This window comes from Scleropages formosus, chromosome 18, assembly GCF_900964775.1.
Source record: "Scleropages formosus chromosome 18, fSclFor1.1, whole genome shotgun sequence".
Classification (NCBI taxonomy): domain Eukaryota; kingdom Metazoa; phylum Chordata; class Actinopteri; order Osteoglossiformes; family Osteoglossidae; genus Scleropages; species Scleropages formosus.
The window spans coordinates 17,925,967-17,946,184 of record NC_041823.1 but is presented as its reverse complement, the minus strand read 5'-3'; the positions used below and the strand labels follow the sequence as shown (position 1 = coordinate 17,946,184).

At 46.3% G+C, this 20,218-nt stretch overlaps 3 protein-coding genes across 4 annotated transcripts; 1 reads left to right on the top strand and 2 right to left on the bottom strand.

Moving 5' to 3' along the window:
• Positions 1-19: 19 nt before the first annotated feature.
• On the bottom strand, positions 20-7,068 carry polr3c (polymerase (RNA) III (DNA directed) polypeptide C). Its single transcript, XM_018737895.2, has 15 exons — positions 6,946-7,068; positions 6,135-6,281; positions 5,262-5,514; positions 4,942-5,139; positions 4,593-4,681; positions 4,369-4,473; positions 4,194-4,286; positions 3,944-4,024; positions 3,752-3,803; positions 3,519-3,579; positions 3,047-3,197; positions 1,696-1,797; positions 1,558-1,607; positions 1,011-1,160; positions 20-511 (listed from the first exon to the last, which is right to left on the bottom strand). Exons 2-15 carry the CDS (start codon positions 6,279-6,281, stop codon positions 430-432), a joined length of 1,614 nt encoding a protein of 537 aa, XP_018593411.1. The 5' UTR covers positions 6,946-7,068; the 3' UTR covers positions 20-429.
• rnf115a (ring finger protein 115a) lies at positions 6,980-13,452 on the top strand. The gene is made up of 9 exons (XM_018735350.2): positions 6,980-7,314; positions 9,434-9,492; positions 9,621-9,678; positions 9,941-10,191; positions 10,737-10,805; positions 10,900-10,972; positions 11,118-11,211; positions 11,766-11,881; positions 12,268-13,452. Exons 1-9 carry the CDS (start codon positions 7,084-7,086, stop codon positions 12,385-12,387), a joined length of 1,071 nt encoding a protein of 356 aa, XP_018590866.2. The 5' UTR covers positions 6,980-7,083; the 3' UTR covers positions 12,388-13,452.
• Positions 13,453-14,008: 556 nt separating this feature from the next.
• On the bottom strand, positions 14,009-19,825 carry gba1 (glucosylceramidase beta 1). Of its 2 annotated transcripts, none has more exons than XM_018735077.2 (11): positions 19,693-19,825; positions 19,352-19,420; positions 18,771-18,965; positions 18,404-18,550; positions 18,154-18,287; positions 16,046-16,218; positions 15,609-15,846; positions 15,279-15,503; positions 14,839-15,002; positions 14,509-14,625; positions 14,009-14,425 (listed from the first exon to the last, which is right to left on the bottom strand). In XM_018735077.2, the coding sequence occupies exons 2-11, from the start codon at positions 19,413-19,415 to the stop codon at positions 14,320-14,322; spliced, it is 1,563 nt and encodes a 520-aa protein (XP_018590593.1). In that variant the 5' UTR covers positions 19,416-19,420; positions 19,693-19,825; the 3' UTR covers positions 14,009-14,319. The 2 variants fall into 2 exon arrangements, with proteins under 2 accessions (XP_018590593.1, XP_018590584.1); XM_018735068.2 differs by having other exon boundaries at positions 19,650-19,780.
• Positions 19,826-20,218: the final 393 nt, after the last annotated feature.

The window sequence follows — 20,218 nt, the reverse complement described above, 5'->3', positions numbered from 1 at the left end:
AATTTGTACAGCCAATTTGTCTTTTTAGCAATTTTTTTTTGCCCAACCCCAACCCCCCAGATCTAAAAGTGCTATTTTGGCAGGAACAATACACTCTGCAGCTGAATGGACACAAATGAATGGGAAGCCATATGAAATCACACAGACATAAAAACTGACCAAAAATACAACACAAAGTTTGTAAATGAAACTATTTTATCAGCAAAACAGAAACTGAAGATCCCTCCTTGTATTTAATGTTATATACAATATAGCAAAATATTTACCTGTATTACCTTTGTAAAAAGATTTAAAGCAAGCCAGGGAACTTTAATTACAGTGACCAAATGATGCATATTATGTCTAGTCTGCAGTGATTGACCCAAAGGCATGTCTGACTTCATGCATTTTTGCTTCAGTGTGCTGTGTAAACGTTGCTCTGTTCTCTTGTCAGCGTGTGTTCATGGTGGAATTAATGTAGGATTCCAGCAGAAAGACGGTCTCGTCCACTTGGTTCTCACTGGAATCCAGCCTACACACGGAGAAAGTGAGAGTTTTCAATGCAGACACATTGAACATGAACCTTTATAAGAAATATCTGTGGTCAATGAAACATTTATTGATCCGCAGATGGAAATTTTGGTAGGCTACAGCAACACACAATCTGTATACAGCCACATAACATGGAAAAAACACATTTAGACAGAAAAATTTTGGGTGGAATGCAATATTACAGATTAAGGTCAGTACCACTCGGGCATTAAGAGGTCACCCCGCAGCATGAGCACGTGGAAACAAGCTGCCTTTGCTTCGCAACGGTCACAATTGTTAGAAAACTGCCATGAACAGGAAAATGTTCCTATCTTCGAAAATGTGCAACTGGAATGTTTATAACATGGGAGCCAGTGTACTGACATGCAAGTAATGAAGTGCGACTCATATTGAAAAATTAAATGAACTACAATGAAAATCGTGGTACTGTATCAGTACTGTACAATATCCTGGGATGTTGTAAAGTGAGTGTACTGTACTTGTTGACGTGATGACGGAGGGCCTCTAGTTGTTGCCTCTCGGGGGCAGTGATCATCTCCTCCACTTCAGTCAGCTGGGCTGGTTCTGCCCCGCTAGCCTGGAGCGATGCCAGAATTGCCTCAATGCGCTGGGACTTCTCCAGGAGACGCCTGTCAATGACAACCCCCCAACACTAATCATTAGATACAACCATTGCAGTAGAACCACCGCCGGGGATAGCCGGTAGCATAGTGGTTAGAGCTACTGCCTTTAGATCCAAAGGTTGCAGGTTCAAGCTCTACCTCTGGCTGTAGTACCCTTGAGCAAGGTACTTACCCTAAATTGCTCCAGTAAAATTACTGAGCTGTCTAAATGGGTAAATAATTGTAAATACCTTAACGTTGTAAGTCGCTTTGGAGAAAAGCGTCAGCTAAATGAATAAACGTAGCAGCCATTACAACTGGTTGTTTTTTGGCTCTAAGCCAAACCTACTTCTAAAGGTTGTATAACAGACCATAGGTGTATTCAGATCACCGATGACAGAGGGCAAATTTCAAGAGGACTCACTTGTTCTCCTTGGTCTCATGCAGACGCCTTTCAATGAGGTTAGCCACCGCCTGCAGTGAGAAGCATCAGAGGGATGTACAACACAGCTATAAAAACACAGTGGGCTTTTCAGCAGTATCAACCGTTCCCAGGCAATACCTTGTAGCAGTGCTGTAGTAGCATTCTCGCAGTGGGTAGTGGGTTCACAGTGTACAGGTAGAACGTGCGAGACGGGGCATGATCTGGGGTCTTTGGGATTTCCTACAGAGAGGGGGAAAAAAATACACAGGTAATTCAGTGGTAACCTGCAACACTGAGTATCTTTCAAGCTCAACATCCACCAGCCCATACCTGACCTTTGTGTGTGACTTTATGTGTCAGCAACAACCCCTGAACTGTCAGGAAGACAGCTGGCAATGGCCACATGTGTTCAAAGAGTGTTAACTTGTGCCAAATTGCCTGGTAGAGAAATATGCACAAATCTGCTTGGCTCCAGTACGCCTTCCCAGATGTGCAGAGAAACAAAGAGCACTGTTCAGAATCATTAATGCTTTCTGCATCAGGCGATTTCACATAGGAGCATTTTCACTCAGCGGACCTGCCCCGGGATGACACCAAGGACACTCGACTCTAGTTCCAACCTCTGTTTTCACGCTGGCTGTGTTCTCCATGTGTATCAATATATCTCAACTGAATTCAACCCAGACCTGGACTGAAAGATTTATTTTCCACTCCTTCCACCTTTGTTCAGAGCCACTAATACTTTATAGTACTGCAAAGTTTCACCATAGATAGTTATTAGGATGTAAAATATCCATATGAAGCAACAGTTTCTTATTAAAAGAAAAATCAAGGAATGTTTAACTTTGTGATTGAAATGGCAAAATATACTGTTTTAATTTTTATATGTGAATTTTTAATACCTTCCGAGAAGAAAGAAAGACGGGCTACTACAACAGAGACATGACCAAAATGGCAGTGTTATCACATTCATCAACGTCTGTCTGGTACGGGGAGAAAAGGAGCTCTTGGTGATTAAGGTAAATTAAGTCCGACCTCATAATGAAAATGTAAAGTACGCAAGCCTGCGATCATATTTATGCAAGAAAGACATAGTACTATGAAACCATACAGAAATTAAGTATAAAACACTAAAATCCTAGAGTCACTGGATCTGATGCCACACATTTTTGTTAAGTGTTCATTGGACAGAAATGACAAAGTTTTGTCCATTTTCAGTACCCATAGTCTCAAATGAATCAAGTTGCGGTCACGATTTCCACTTTGAATACATTATGCGTGAGAAACCTAATCCTTTAAATTTCAGACATGGGAAAATCTCAACCCATTGTGAAAGCAAGCAGTAGTGACTCACCTAGAGGGAATGAAAATGTCCCAGGTTGAAAATGCCAACATGACAATGCACATCTGCATAACCTGGCTCACCTTTGGTTAAAACAACTGCGTATGTGTTGCGATGAGATTAGCTGGAGCTGTGTGAGGCCACTACCTGCAGCTGGACCAGGTTTGCTGAAAGCAGCGCATAGAGCATTTCTTTGGCTTCCTTTGCTGGGATCATAGCAAAGTCCTCCACCTGCTTCTGCTCCAAATGCCGTTTCCGTAACAACAGCCGGAAAATCCGTGCCGACCGAGAACCAAACCTGAAAAGAAAGAAAACTCAGACGTGGAAGTTGAGAGAAAAGGTCAACTAGGCACAGTACGCCGCTTCTCAATGAACATCCCTGCCGAAAAGAAAATCTTCTAACAGCGGCCACCTAATAAACGCTTGAGTTGTGATGGAGAGAAGGAATATGCTAGACATTCTGCGAGTGACAAAGTAGAACAAAAAGCAGTACAAGTGTTGGACATCAGTTTAAAAAAAAAAAAACTACAGAAAAATGAGAATAAATGAGAAGACAAAACTGAAACAGACACTGAATTCTACCACAAATGTAAATATAGCTGTCTCCAGGGTATCCTACCTCTCCTGCACCACAGACTCCAGCGTGGCCCTTGCCAGGTTGGCCAGAGCTTTGTGCAAATCTGACCCGCAGTCAAGGAGCAGCAAACTGATGTATTAAAAACTGCAAAAGCAAAACAGGACGCATGGAAGACATGCCTCGGTTGAGCAATATAAGAGGCCGTTACGGAAATGGTGGCGCATTCATCAGTGTGGCGAACCACAGAGCACGGTACCGCCACAGTCAAAGGATACTGACAGCATACATCCCTCCTCCACTGTCACCTGTCTTCCCCACAAACTCCATCTGAGGTATGGCAGGAGAATGGACCCAAAGGAGCAGAGACATTGAGAGAAAAAAACAGAGGTCAAACACTATGGGAGCCAGAGGTTCTGAGACACGCAGCTTGAGCTTTGGCACTGGGATCCTCAAAACCACAGTCTTACCGGGTCATCCACAAGAAGGGAGAGGTACTGCTCCAGGACTGGCCGGCTGATGCTGTAACTGGGAGGTAGGGCACGGAAGATCTGAAAGCACAGGACGTTACGCACGTGACGCAAACTCTCCTGACCGCGTGGCAGCTTGAAACGGCACAGGGGTCGGCAAACCCTCGGGCCCCCACCCCACGCCATAACTGCTCACAGGGAGAGGGAGAAGAAGCACAGCGGGGGTGCAGACGGCATGCTTGCAACTGACCTCATTAGCGGACAGAGGCTGTGTATAGGCAGCGCTGGGGGTGGTAGTCACTTCGCTCATCCTCAGCATGGTCCGTACAATCTCACTGCTGGTCTGTGAACACACGCGTTCATAGTTCTGCACCGAAGCGATAAACAACAGAGATGGTCTAGAGCGGAATGATGTTCGGGCTGACCTGGTCCATTTTGCCGGCCACTGCACTGACGATCGCCTGGTCTCGAAAATGCTGGTGGAACCTGTCGAAGTTAACCTGCCAGTAGATGCCCTCATCACCCGAGGACTGAGCAGGAAGAGAATAATTGAGAAAGTAGAGTTTCAGTGTGGTGTTTCTGCTTAGTACACTACAGGACCAAGTAAAATGCCCTCACAGAAGGTCAGCGTGTAGCCATAACCAGTTACCTCCGAGTGGTCCTCGTCCAGCCTGGCTCTTTTTCCTGCCCTCTCATCCCCTTCGTTTTCCTCACTGGACAGTCGTCGTTTGCCCCGACCTGCCCTCAAAACACAGAGCACCGTTAGGGTACGGCAGAGGACAAGCGTCACAATGCGACAATCGCAAAACTATCTTTAACCATAATTCACAACAATCACTCCACTGGGGCAATCAGCATACACTCTATGAGACATTAAGAGTCTGGACAGTTTTCACACAGCACTCGATACAATACAGCAGACACGCAATGGCGGAACACACCGTACACACAGAAATTTTAACACACTGTATTCCGTCGCATTCTGGATCAATATGCACCTTTGAGGCTGATCTGGGGCAGCGTATATCGGTCAGGGTGATTTTCGGCAAGGGTCGGGACAGCCACTGGGACGGGGGGCACGGCGTCCACGGGTGTCGCCGATGGCTCGGCGATAGAAGGGCAGCGCTGAAGGAAGTGGGTCTCCACCAATCGGGAGAAGGCGGAGACCACCTCACTGTAGTCCATACTGCACCCCTCTACAGAAGAGAAGTAATCAGAAAAACCAAGGTGCTGCATCTGTCCCGGCTTCCCAACCCCCGCGCTACTAACCCACAGCTGAGACCCATCATTAGTTTCTCTACATGTGTTGTCCCCTCACCCTCCATGTTATGGGTGAGCCGGTCAGCCACCGTCCTGACTGCATGGCTCATGGTCATGTGACCCCGCTGCAGAACCTCCTCCACGATGAGCTCCCCCGCATCCCCGTACAGGGTCTTGGCAGTATATATGTAGCGTGGATATCGCAGCACGCGGAGAATCCGTTCACCGTTCAAGTGGTACTCCACTCCCCTCCGCCCGCTCCGAAAACCACACAAACCGTGTTGTATCAATACACACAGAGACTTCTTCACCTGGGTAGGAGAAAGGAGTGAAGGGAAGGGAAGTGTTAGTACATCTTTCTTGCGTTTTTGTGACGAGTGCAGGTGCAGCCTCTTATCACCAGCTTCTTCTTCACTCTATGAGCTGCAGGCCTCACCAAGCAATGCTCAAAGAGATCTGGAGCACATTAAGTCCCAAACTCCACACGCAGCACCCAGCTGACTCTGGGTGCATTGCTACGAGACATAAGCAAAGGCCATTTCTACCTTATTAATGAGTATTTTGCCTGGACCAGTGTGGAATACCGGTGATTTAAACCTGGTGCCCCAGGGCAGGGTATCTGACAATTAATTGATGCATGGCTGGGGAGATTTATAAAATAATTCATAAAGATATCAATGATAAACATGTCTGGAGTTGGATGCAATGCCTTTTAAAAATGACCAAAGCAGGACGAGAAAAAACTGTGGACTCTTGCTAGCAAAACCTGAACCCAAAAGACTACAGCAGTGCCAGCGCGCGCGACTTCTGCCGCTGGAGTCGAGACGAAGTCGATGCCGAAGCCATCCGGACACGCGCGAGGAGGGATGCGCGTGCCCCATCCTCGGTGGCGTCCCGGCCGAAGGCGAGCGTCCGGCCACGGCGGCAGTACCAGGTCGAGCGGGGTGCTCGTCTCGTGAGCGATGGCGCGCAGCATCAGGGCTCCGTTCCTCAGCAGGTGCGTGCCCACCTTTTCCACCACCTCCCCATAGTGCTCCTGCAGCAGCAGCCCACAAAGGCGTACCTCCTGGGTCGTCATCTGCAGGGATTCAGCAGACAGACGCACCTCGGTTTCGCTCAAACTGCCCGAGCGGATAAATAAAGACCCAGACTGGTGAAAAAGAGGCGCTCCTACAAGCGCGGACACCCGGATCATGAGCGTATAGTACTGTACACAGAGGAAGATACTGCCAACTTAAAATCCCCGCTGGTGTGGAGCTCAGTCTCCAGTGGGAAGCACAGTGATGGAATCTGGAGTGCCACCTCTTTCTGTGTGTGTTCCTTGGACACTCACTGCTGTACTGATGTGATGTGTATCATGTGCCACGACTTCCACCTCCAACCCCCCCCACCCACACACACACACACACACACACACACACACACACACACACACACACACACTCACTCTAAGTTACTGCCTGGGGAAGGGAGCTCTTCTGCATGCATGATCATGAACTTCACTTTTATATTTAATATAATATTATGCACTTTAAAATACGCCTTGCAACTGTACTGTGTAACGCGAGTGTGTGTGTTAATTTTATAATAATAAATCATAACATAAGCCCCACACACACACAGTCTTGACTTATAGTTACAGGACTCTACCTCGCATTGTCGCTAAGGTTAATCACGTGCACTGAACACCCTGAAGTAGTAGATTCGAATGTATAAAAACGTACATAGTTACTGATACGAACCTTTTCCTACCACCGCTTCATCATCGCTTTCCAAGCTGAGAACATGTGTTCACCGGGCACTCGGCTACTTCCGCCCCGCAGCGCCTGCGCAGACGCGGACGCTTCTCCTTCCGCCCCGCAGCGCCTGCGCAGAAGCGGATGGTCCTCCTTCCGCCCCTCGGTGTTCGTGTGCGCTCGGGCGGACGCGGGCCTCCGCATAGCCGTCACCGCGCTGCATGCAGGGCTAACGGCGGACCGCCTCCTTCCCACAGCCGGAGGACCGACGTCAGTGTTTGTGCCAGTCCGTGGAAGATGGCGGAGGCTGCGGCGGTTCCACAGCATCGGTTCTTCTGCCACTGCTGTAAAGGCGAAGTGAACCCTAAATTGCCGGTTAGTACCCCACCTCAAGCCGTGCGTCCCCGGACCGCCCGCCGCTGCCTCCGCGGCGCCTGTCGGGTGAAGATTTCGCGGAACCGAGGGGGCTGTTGAGCTCGGCCGCGCTCGCCCACACGACACACGGGCCTCGGGGGTGAACAACTGCAGCCGCGGCGTCCTTTATTATTTTGCTTTCGTTCTCCTTCAGTAATGCTGACGTGACGAGAAGGACCGCGGCGCGCGTGTTTTGCGGCTGTTCCGCCCGTACATGGTTTATATTACATTTCAGTGACTGACGGGGGTAGGAGCTGAACGTGGAGGGAGGGCTGAGTGCCTGTGGCTATGTGTGTGTATATGGCTGTGTGTCTGTGTGTGTGTGCCGCTCGCTCCGGCTCCACTGCTCTTATTATTATTCCCCTTCGCTCTGGTCTGGTTGTGAACGCAGGAGGAGCTCCGCTCACCTCTCCCTCACCGATCTCTCTGTGCTACATCATCATGATCAGGGCTCCAATCATGCGAGCGCTGTGTGACGGGGGGGAGTTGTGTGTGTGTGTGTGTGTGTGTGTGTGTACACAGCTTCGTCGCGGGGCTCGTGACGATCGAGCCCCACGGGCACAACAAGTGTCACAGTGGCCCACGGCGCCGGGCTGCCAGTCCGCCGATCGAACGAAGGAACCTTGTCAGGCCCGGTGTGTGTCACTGTGTGTGTCGTGTCTGAGCACGAGCCGTGTTTCCTGGATGGAACAGTTTTCTGCCGGAGGAAACACTCGGCGGATGGGGCAGATTCCACACACACACACACACACACACACACACACACACACACACACACTCGCTCGTCCACTCTCCCATCGCATCGGGCCATCTCGTGTCTGCGCGCGCGCGCGCCTTGTCTTTACATGGCCATGGCATCACTGGTAGTGGCAGTAAGCAGTGCGTTCTGGTCGGTGCTCCTCTTTTGTAGCCAGAAGGTTCTGGGTTCGAATCCCACCTGCCGCTGTAGTGCCCCAGCCAAGCCAAGGCACTTCGGTGTACTGATGCAGCAGTCTCCTGCTGTGTGCGTGGGTAAAATTTATTATCGAACATTGTTAGTGGCCTCAGACAAAAGTGGCAGATAAATAAAGGAATAAAACATCCACTCTGACTGACCTTTTTAGTAGCAACTCAGCTTGTCCCATATTTTTTCATATTTATGTGGAAGTGTCCTGTTATAACTGACATTTGTGCATCTGCATCTCAGAGGTTTGTGTGAACAACTTAAGCAATGTTTTAAACCGTCAATATTCATGAGAAATTCTGGTAATTGTGTCTCATTTTCCTTTGCCAGGCATTACCAGTGTTCCCTGTTTTTCTTTTCTTATTCCCCCCTTTTCCATATCAGGAGAATTCCATTTCATATTTTTCTTCCTCCTGTTTTTTTAATTAATAATTTAGTTATGTAATAAGTTAGTTATACATATAAGTTATTAAACCTGAGTTAGCCAAGCAATGATTTTTAAATTTCTAGTTATGGTATGAAATCTCTGTGTTTGTGTTGGTGTCTGAACTGTAAAACTAAAGTGAATAAGTAGTAGAGTTTAAATTTAATCTTAAATAACCTTTGGAGGCAATGTCATCTAAAAACAGTTATGCTATGTCTGAACTGCCATCCAACTCAGTATTTTGTCAGTTTCTTTTAATGTTGTGTGTTTTTTTTTTTTTTTTTTTTTTTTTTTTTTTTCCTCCCCCCCTCCCCCCTGCCCTGTAAGCCAGCTGGCAGCAGACTGCAGTGGGCTACCAGCTGTCCTGCCGAGGCGATCATTATTACAGACCTTTTAGACTCCTGGAATACCGTTTCAGCCCTATTCTCACATAGCACAATGCCTTTAGAGCATGTAGAGCTAGTGAAATATAGTATGTTTGCAAGACTCTGCAGTGGCCGTGACCAAACAGACTCTACGGTGTGCTGACTTCTCCTGGGATTTTACACGTGGCGTTACCTTTAGCCTATTGCACCGAAGTCACGCTTGTATTGCTGGTTAGGAGGTAATGCACTAGAAATCTGAAAACAGACATTGTTTATATTCCCTTTTCTCACAGTAACCAGCTTTTGCTTGTGAAATCTGGTTGATTACCTGTGTGGTGTGTTTTTTAGGAGTATATATGTCCCAGATGTGAGTCAGGCTTCATAGAGGAAGTGACAGAAGACTCCAGGTGAGAACATGGTGCTTCTGTTGTTTTACCGTCTGTTATGTCATCGCTCGATATTGTTGACTTTTTCGACTTTTAAGGTGATGGTTCTAACTGTGGTGCTTTTCCCGCTGGTGTTTTGTTGCTCACAGCCTCTTGGAGGGTGGCGCAAACGGCATCACAGACGACACAGCTACACAGTTTGCAGAGGTACCGCCATGTCCCCCCCCCCCGACCCTTTCTTTTTTATTTCTCCTCCGTCAGCCCTGCGGTTCATAGTACTCTTCCTTTGTCTGTTTATAGCACCTTTTAAAATGCTTTGTTATAACCCACTACAGTTTTTTCTTTTCAGTTTTACTGCCTTTTCCTTGGTTTTAATTAGTTAAACTTTAATGTTTTTTTTAAAAAATAAATATTTTGAAATTTAATTCTACTACCATCACTGAACAGTTTCTCTTCCTGTTCATCACAGTTATGGCACCTGTTGTTTGTGGAGCGGCCGTTCACGGTGGACTCCGACAGCTCGGACTCTGAGCCCCGTCCCCCTGGCATGGTGGGAGGTCCCCTCGGTGGTTCTCTAGGGTCAGGGCTGGGAGGTCCTCTGGGTTCCCCGCTTGGGGGCGGTGAGCACTGGGGACCTGGGCGCCCCCCTCGTCTTCACAGCCAGAGGAGGTACCGGTCTCGGGCGAGCAGCCGGCCCGACCGCTCGCCTGCAGTTGAGGGGTGAGTCCCTCCAACCCATTTTGGTAATGGTCACCCTGTTGTTTTCCTTTAGGTAGCAGGGTGTCTAAATCCATTTTTCACCTTGCATCTATTTCAGTCACACCATTTTTTCCCTGGCATTCGTTTTTCTAAAATGTATGTTTTATATAACATATCTGATAAATTCCACCTTGAATCCAGTGAAAATGACTGAGGACTCGAAATATGAAAGTATGAGATGAAAGATATATTAAAGTAATGGTTTGAAGGAACACATCCTGAAGTAGCTTTACTAAACAGAGTAGCATGACTACATTCCTTTTCGAGGTGATCTGACTCATGGGTAAAATTGCAACTTGATCTTCTAGCAACAAGAAATCACTGCAGGCTGAGGCAGCTGTACGCTTTAAAACCACATTAACTGCCTTGTAAATTGTCTCCCAGTAACATGTAACAAGAGTGTGTATGTTAGTCATTTATGAATGCATTATGTTTGTGTGTGTGTGTGTGTGTGTGTGTTGCATGCAAAAACTTTTCCTTTCCCTCCCCTCTTGCTCTGCCTTTAGGATAGTACAGCAGTTTTTGGCAGGACTCTTTGCCAACTCTGGAGTTCCTGGCAGTACTCCGCTGTCATGGTAAAGTCTCCTTTTTCCTTCATTGTCACGTGACTGTTTCTGGTTATACCTCACCGCTGCTGCCTGATGCCTGGTGCCTGACTCCTTTTCACAGGACAGGCATGCTGCACTCAAACCCGGGGGACTACGCCTGGGGTCAAGGTGGACTGGACGCAGTCATCACACAGGTCACTGGCACCGCGACACAAACACTGTCAGGCTGGCTGTGGCCAGACATATCGTGGTCCTGTTAACCTTTGGGTTGCTTTGTCCTCCTGCAGTCTTCTCCCCGTTACCTACCGCTTTCTCTCCTCCTTTGTGCCTCCTCCTCAGTTGTTGGGGCAATTTGAGAACACGGGTCCCCCACCTGCAGAGAAGGAGAAGATATCTTCTCTCCCCACGGTCATCATTTCTCAGGAACAAGCTGGTCAGTAGTAGCCATGCCTCATTTTCACTTGGACACATTAATTCTTACTGTGCTGTCTTTGTGTTCGACAATGTGCTCCGTTCATATCTGAACCTCTGTCTAACATTCACGTAGTCAGTGTTTTTTCTGCACTCCTTGGCTTTTACATGTTGCAGAACCAGTTATTCCACATACGGTTTTCCCATGTGAATAACAGCGGTAGGAAACGCTTGTCCTCACATTGAACATTATTTCAATCTGTCATGTTCTTACATTTATTTACAACTTAATTTATACAGTAGCACATGTTTTTATGGTATGTTTAAGCTAAAAAACAAAATTCTACATGTAGCTTGATAGTTTTCAACGTGTGCTGTAAAGTAATGTATTTATGGCCTGTATGGAGTTTGATACCATTAGGTTATGTACTACTTATCTAATTAAATGTCTCATTCAAGAAACTATGACTTTCCTTTATAAAATGTTAACTTTTTTATAGTTTTATGTTACAGGACTTTGAGTTAAAGATCTGGCTCATTGTCTTTTACACTTCTCCTTGCTGCTCTACCCTTCAGATGCCAACATGGAATGCCCAGTGTGCAAGGAAGACTACTCCATGGGGGAGCCAGTCAGACAGCTTCCCTGCAAACATTTTTTTCACAGCGACTGCATAGTGCCCTGGCTGGAGCTGGTAAGTGTGGTCTGCAAAGTGGGTGGCGGTGTGGGGGTTGATAAGGTATGGATGGAAGAACAGTGCCTTTTTACCCAAAGGTTGCAGGTTTAAATCTCACCTGCAACTGTAGTACCCTTGAGCAGGTACTTACCCTAAAAATTGCTCCAGTAAAATTACCCATCTGTATAAATGAGTAAATAATTGTAAGTAGCTTAACATTGTAAGTTGCTTTGGAGAGAAGCGTCAGCTAAATGAATAAATTCAAATGTAAATGAAGTGAAATGTAAATGTAAGTGAAATGTGTATGGGAGGAACTGATTTGGTTTAAAGAACTTAATGATGAGCGAAAGGGGTTTCGAAAGATTACAACGACGGCTAACGTGATGTCCTCCCCACCACTGCAGCACGACACGTGTCCAGTGTGCAGGAAGAGTCTGAACGGGGAAGACAACAGCACCCAGCCCCCATCGGAGTCCCCTACCCTTAACACTGACCCCCGCACACAGGAGAGATGGTCTTTCTGAGACACACCCAAATCTTACTCTGCCCCCCTTCCCGTTGTGCACAGGGAGATTGTCCCTTTGAATGGCATATCTCCAGCCTATCACTGGCGCTCACTTCTTCAAGCGTGTCTCAATCTACGATGTCTTAGAGATTTACCCTGACCTTTCTTTTCTGCCTGCTCCCTTCCCCAGGCTGCTTAAACAGAGAGGAATTCATTGCCTCACCCCCATTTCCCTTGCTTCTCTCACTCTTCCCTCATTCCTTGTGTCTGCTTTCTGATCCTGTTCCTCGTGTCACCTCTGAAAGTAATCCTCCCCTTTGCGTCAACTCTGGCCCACTGACAAAAAAGTGATTGTCCTCTCAAAGCCTCCTTCCAGCCTAGCATTCACTTTCAGATAAAGTGCACCCGCTCCAATAAGAAGTTGTTGTAACAGCCAATGAGATCACCAATAGCAATAAAAACCAAGCTCTCCTCGCTGACCCTGGTTATATAGCCAGCATCATCCATCCTCCCGTCGAGCGATTAAACACACGAGTGTCGTCGTCCTTCATGTTCTCTGTCGTTCATTTGCTGTAACTCCCTCACATCCTCCTCATGTCTTACCTCTCCTACATTTCTAACCTTCGTTTCTCAGTTCGGATGTGCCCATCCCTTTCCTTGTTTGTAATCTGCATGTCCAGCGGTATTTGAGAAGTTTCCTCACAATCCCTTCCAACTGTATCTTCTTCTTCCCTCTAGTCATTTTTTATGTTTGTCAATGTCTCCCTCTGTCCATCTCTCACCAATGTGTACATATTACAGATCTTCAGTCATTTATTCCTTCAGTTGACAAATTCTTTTGTTTTCATTTATCACTATTTTTTTAATGTAAATAATTTTAGTCCAACAACTTCTGGTGAAAATCTAAAAGCATATTGATTATAAAACATGGTGGATCTCAAAATATTGCATGTGTGTGAATATATATATATACATATATATATACACTCACACAGTGCAAGTGTGTGAATATATATCTAAGACAAAATGTGTATGGCAATGTATTAATAATAAAAATAAAAAAAATTAACATCCCATGTCAAAACATTCTTTACAAAAACTGTAATCTTACTTCCTCCTTTGCTTGGTATGAACATATTGAGTAAATGGTGTAATTAAAGTATGAGGGAAAAGATATTTTGGATTCTGACATAATACATAGAGCTTTGGGAATTTTTGCCATGTTCTTTAAGTTTTGCCACCACACCAATATCCCGAGCTTCCATATCTGTTATACAACCTTGTTTCACAAATTATCTTGTCAGTGTGACAGTTTCAAGGTGTCATGGTTCTTTTCTCTAATAATGACAGGCAGGCTGCATTGTTACTTAAGTACAATAATTATTTCAGTACAACTTGGGTCTCATAAGGGAATTTTTGCAAACATGTTAAAATTAATCTTACTACTTGGAGGTCTAGTCTAATGCTCTTAACCACCATCCTTAATGATGCCCTTAAATTTATTCTCATGACTCTCACAACAGGGAAAAGTTTCAGGCTATTGATAATAGGAAAGCACACAAAATCAGAGAGTGGTTTGTGTGCTATGCCAGTATTGTGACATGGTCTTTAAGACACTTTGTGGTCAAACAAATTAAAGTACTAACAAACACATATGTCCCCCAAGGTGGCCACAGGTCAAGAACTCATTTATTGTAATCTTCATTAGTTGGCACACATTTACAAAAGATGATAAATTATGTACATTTCATACAGGACAGTGAAATTTAAAAAGGAAATACTATTAATGGTAAGCCAGTCAATTTCAGAGCAAGGAATCAGCATGAAAGGAAAAAATCTGGGGGAAAAGTGAGTGGCCTACATAAGTTTATTTTCCAGTTTTGAAATGGATGCTTCAGTCTTTGAAGGCATGAAGGTCTGCTAGCCTGCCACATGTGTGTTGCAGAGCCCATCATTGTGCCTGCCATATGACCGTGAGGATGGAATGTCCAGGAGAGACGGAGGGGATGTAGCCTGTGGCCGGGTCCCACACCTCAAACTGCACGTCCCTATCGGACCTGCAACGGAACGACCCCTGTTTTTCAAGACTTCTGCAGTTGGACAACAAGATGTTAAATAGATGAAAATGTACCAGTCATACCTGTTCAAAACAGTCATCACCGTTGACTTATCTGGCCGGATGAAAGCAGTGACCTCCAAATCAGTGTGTGCACTAAAGGACACGCCTACTCGCTGAGACCCCTCCAGCAAGAACTTACTAGAAAAACAAATTATCAGTTCATTTATATTATAGTAGTATCAGGAAAAACACTATTGTTCAGCTATGAGACAAGAAAATAGATTTTTGCAGGAAAAGTGGAATTTGTAAAAATGATAGTACTGCCTCAAGAACGACGCATAAAATATAAACTCCTGGGAAGGGACAGTTGATAAAACAAGGTTTATACAGTTTAAATCAGACTGGCCTCACCTGAAATGGGTCATAACATAGAAGGTGGGCTGCTTGTAGAAGATGTCACGGGTTTTGTCCACAATTATTGTGCTGTCTGCAAAGTTCTTGGCCCAGTTGGGACCCCCACCCATGTCCAGAGCCAGGTTCCAGTCAGTCCAGCCTGTCACATAGTGGTTCAAATCCTGTAGAGAAAAAATAAGCAGATGTACATGCTTATCTTCCTAGGAACGAGAGTGGGTCACGGTGCTATGGGAAACACCCTTGGGGGTATATCGTCAGTGTGTTCTCATATTGCAATTACATATTTAATAAAGCTAAAATCTGTCAGCAATACAGAAGACAGTCTGCTTCCCACCATTCATTAATACATGGCCAACACAGCCAGGAACAAAAGGTCTTAAGTTATGAGCACAAAGTGGACATGATTTCACTTAACCACCTCAATTCACAGTTCTCACCTCAGTTATGTCATGGGCATACTCTTCTGCCCGGTCCCAACTACCAAGCTTTACTCCCCGATCTAGAGGGATCCAGCCGGCACATGCCTCCGTTCCAAAGAGATAATATTCTGGAAAGAGGTGATGTGTGGTGGACAGAGTGAGATCTGCTGGAGCAATGCGGTCAAAGTACCAGTGAACCCCGATGCCATGGATGTACCGAGCAGCATGAATGTCATTCAGCACCTGTGGAAGAGCCTCCGCTGGTCAGTCTGTAGGTGTGGGCAAGGAGGCTCATTTTCTCAGAATTTAAACAAATTACCCCCCACCGCCCAGACTGCGAGTCCTCACCACTCTGGCCCAGTGTGGCAACAGAAGCCTCTGGTCATCAAGGATGAGGAGCTGAGTTTTTGGATACTTAGAAAGGGCAATGGCAGGACCTAAGTCCAGCGACACCCAATCTCGCTGTGTTTCTGGAGTGAAGCCAAGGGCCTGGAAGCTGTAGTTGGTCATCATCCCAGCTGTGGGCTCATTCCCAGTGGTCATGGCCCAAAATGTCAAGTTGTGCTTACTGTACTCATCCAGGAATCTAAGAGAAATGTGCAGAAGTTGCATAATTCAAACACTGTCCAAATAATTACTTGGAAATGTATTCTAAGAAATAAGGCTGAGTGAAAACTATCACACGTGGCAGGCCTTGATGACAAACTGCATACTGTAACAGAGGTCTGCACGTTGTACCCTGTTGACTCTGTTTACTGTGTGGGTTGTACCAATGTGTTGTGCACCTCACGTAGTAGTTCGCCCAGGTCTTGTGCGCCTTGCCTCCAGCCACACCCTTCAATGTGCCTTTGCCAATAAGTGCACCGTTGGTCTTCAGCCAGGCAGGAGCGCTCCAGGCACTAGCCAGGAGAGACAGCGGGCGGGGGGACAGGGCCTGGGCACGCTGAAGTAGGGGGATCTGGGAACAGGGAAAATAAGCAAAGATACACAAAAGATGAATGAAGCAAAATATAAACCCAAACTATTTAATTCAATGGTATCGCAAACAAGAGGGGGCAGCTGGTAGCACAGTAATTACAGCTGGTGCCTTTGGACCCTAAGGTCAGGGGGCTGAATTTCACCTCTGGCCGTAGTACCCTTGAGTAAGGTACTTATCCTAAAATTACCCAGCTGTATAAATGGGTAAATATCTGTACGTAGCTTAACATTGTAAGTCCCTTTGGAGAAAAGCATCAGCTAAATGTAACGATAATAAGAAGAAATGTAGTAGTAGAAGACGAACTGTAATTGAGCCAGGGACAAGTGAATGTCTACAGAGAGGCTCACCCTGGCAAGAATATATGCTTCAATAAAGTAATTAAGGTGAGATTGGTTGTAGAAAACTGAATTTCCCCCACATGTGCACATCGTGTAATTACTGTGGTGCCTCAAATCATCCCGTGAGACACTCAGTTTGTGCGACAAGGTTCACATGACTGCTCTTTTGCCAATGCTGAAAGGTAAAAAGTCACTCAGAATTCATCGAGCAGCACCGCGACGACACCAAGGTAGGTAATAACGTGTTAAATTTACTCCATTACATGCACTTCCATGGTGTGCTTCTGGAGAAATTGTACTTTTCAGAGTAGTTTTTGGCATCAATACTTTTTATTTTTACTCGGGTGCATCTGCCCAGAAAAGTACTTTTATTCCACGACTTTCCTCTAACCCAATCCTTGTTACTTTTGAATTGCTCACATTTAACGTTAAAATGTCCCCCCCCCGCAAAACGAATTAAGTCACAAGTATTACTGTGGCCCATGACGTCTTCTGTGAATTTCATTAGTTATTGTCAGCTGCCAGTGACAGTCACTTTTACGGTGAACCAGTAAAAATGTATCTTCACTGTCAGTGTCATTTTTCAGTTTGACGGGCCATACTTTCTAGTCATGAGACAAATCAGCAGTTAGTGTGGCGGTAGGGTACCTAGTGGTTAGAGCACCTGCTTTTGGACTACAGGTAACAGGTCTGAACCCCACCTCCTGCTGTTATTCCCACGGGAACGATACTTATTCAAAAATTGATCCAGTTAAAAAAATAACCCAGCCATATACATGGGTTAATAATTGTAGGTAACTTAACATTACAAGATGCTTTGGAGTGAAGCATAAGATAAGTGTAGTGCTGTTGTGTCCTGCCTTGGTTAGCAATCTAGTTCACTGAAGGCCAAAGAAAAAAGTAAGATTATATATATAAAAGACAATTCAACTCTCAGAATACAGAAAACGTACGTGTTACACGGGTCATTATTTCTGAACGTAACCATTCAGCGAGTTACTCCTGTTTTACCTTTGTTCATTTAGCTGATGCTTTTCCAAAGATATGTTTCAGGAGAACTGCTCAGTCTAAACTGCTTATAGTGTTTGAGTGTGTGACTACCCTGCGATGCACTGGTGTTCCCTCAAGGTTGTGAACCCTGCCTTGAACCCTAGGCTTCTGGGACACACTCCAAGCCACTGCGACCTGGCACTGCACAAATGGATACTGACAGTGAGTGAATTATAATACTTAGCAGACTTGCCCTTCACTTGTTTCATATTTATTTGTTTTGCCTAACTGACAATATCTAATTTTACAGGGACAACAGATTTATTTATAAGCTATGCAGACAAATTTTTTCCCATTAATTATATTTATGCTGCTAACATTACGAGCGAATGTTAAATATTGAACATTAACAATCTTAATTTGAATCATAGTGACTTCTTAAGTAGTTATTTTACCTGTTACTTTCTAACTTTTACTCATGTAAATCCTGGATGAGTATCTTCGCTGTGATTGTTTTTAAGTAACAGTAGCCACCTGTCAACAAACCAGAGTTGGGTCACTGGGAATCTCCGTGGAACAGGCTTGCCTTCATTTGCAGGTCTTCGGGAGCAAGTGTGAAGTTGAGCAGCTGGAAGTCCTCCGGTGTGTCAGCGTAGGTGTACAGTCGCGTGGAGAAGTCGCAGCTGGCCATGGGAACCCGGACCACGTTGTATTCCGCACCTGAGCGACAAGAAGGGATAGATGATGAACCATCACTCAGCGGGAGTGGGAGTCGACGGACAGAACTCAGGTGGACGGTGCTGAACCAGAACTCCCATCAGCCCATATCCCGTTACCTTCTGGGGAAAAGTACTGCCTCAGCAGCTTGTCCTGGGCTCCGACCGACAGCGACAGGATGTTCATGGCAGCTGCGTCTGTCATGGCGCCACCAAACCCTCGGATCCTCTGGTACTTCTGAGAAGCTTCCACGGTGAGCTTCAGGGCTGAGAGAAAGCGATAGCGGGGGCGAAATGTAGAATGAGGGTATGACCCGGCAAGAGTGATGATGATATGGAAAGGCGGCATCTACAGGGGCTTCTCGAGTTCTCCTTCCACCAATCAAACGCAACAAGAGCACAAGTAAGACGCGAACCGCACCTCGTACGGCATAAACGTAAAGGATGACAACGATCCGGAAGCCAGCCTACCAGGCGCCGCACTTACCTGCCCCCGCGGTGCCGTTCCGCACGAACCCCTGTCCCTTCTCCAGCCTCTTGCCCTCCCTGCTGGTGAGGAAAGTGAGGAAGCGCCCGACTGGGGGCGAACCGACGGCTCCCGGCGAGTCGCAGCGGGTCGAGTTACACTCGCACGCCACGGATCCGTGACCAAAGTTCCTGGGAACACACCCATCGTCGTCGCCTGAAAGAGGAAGTCAGCTTCAGAGGCCTGGACCCCACATCGTAAACCCTCTTAAGCAGCGCTGCAATGTGTTCCACTACTGAACACAGACACAAAGGTGCATGACGCGATGGCAGAGGTCGTACCAGCCTCAGATCGGCACGTTTACTCATGTAGACATGGTTTTACTACACTTCGTCATCCTGCACAGCCTCACACAGCGGCACGTGTCATGATGATCATGTGTTGTGCTGTCGTTCTGTGTGTGTGTACTGTACTGTACTCAGTACTGCTAGGGTACTCCGTACTGAATCAGTACAGTACTCAGTTATCTGTAGCAGTAGCGAGTACTTCTTCCTACTGAATTACCGCGCTCGATACTGCGGGACTGACTTCGCTTTACTCACCGGCAGTTGCAGCAGAAGCTACAGCGAGCAGAACACAGAGGAGAGCTGGTCGTGTCATTGTCATTCTACCTGCATACGAGACGCGATGATGAAGTGAAGGAAAACAAACTGAAACTGCAAATGCGCCGCCAACACAACAACAACACGGACTCTCACTCTGTCACTGTGTCTGTCAGCACCACACTCCCTCCCTCCGTCACTCACTGCCCCAGCTGTGTCACAACAATGAGGAAGAGCCGCTCACAATTTAGCGTAACAGCACATTATTACCGCGGTCAATTCACACTTAGCAACGCACCATCGCTCATGTCGCCCGTTTTCGCACACTCCTACGTCAGTACCATTTCGGAAGCACGGAGAGTCTCCGCCGCTGCCGTCCGTCCCGCTCCGCTACCCTGCGTCCGAGTCACGAGCCGCCGCCGCAGTCACATGACACCGGGCGTGACGTATGGCTGCGGTGTCACGTGACCGTTGTCGGAGCGGCGTGCGGCTCAATGACACTGACAGCGGACTTCTTTTATTCACCTGTGTCCTTCAAACAACGGTGCATTAAGTACGTGAACTCGTGATATGCACACTTCCGAATAATGTTAAGCGGTAAGCCAAGTGTCATGTAACCGATCACTGCTTATGGCCTAATTTTCGCTAACCTTTCTCAAACAAGTCACTCGCATAATCATGCTAAATCAGTAAAATTATAGTATTTAGTGTTGAGTGCAAAAAATCCAAAATAACCTAACAGTTCAGATACAATAAAAATGCAGGTAGACGTTCCAGCAACAAAGTAGAACATGATGCTGATCATTGTGGAACTTTATGTCCACATCTGGCAAGTGAATTACCTAATTGGACATTTAAACATCTCTC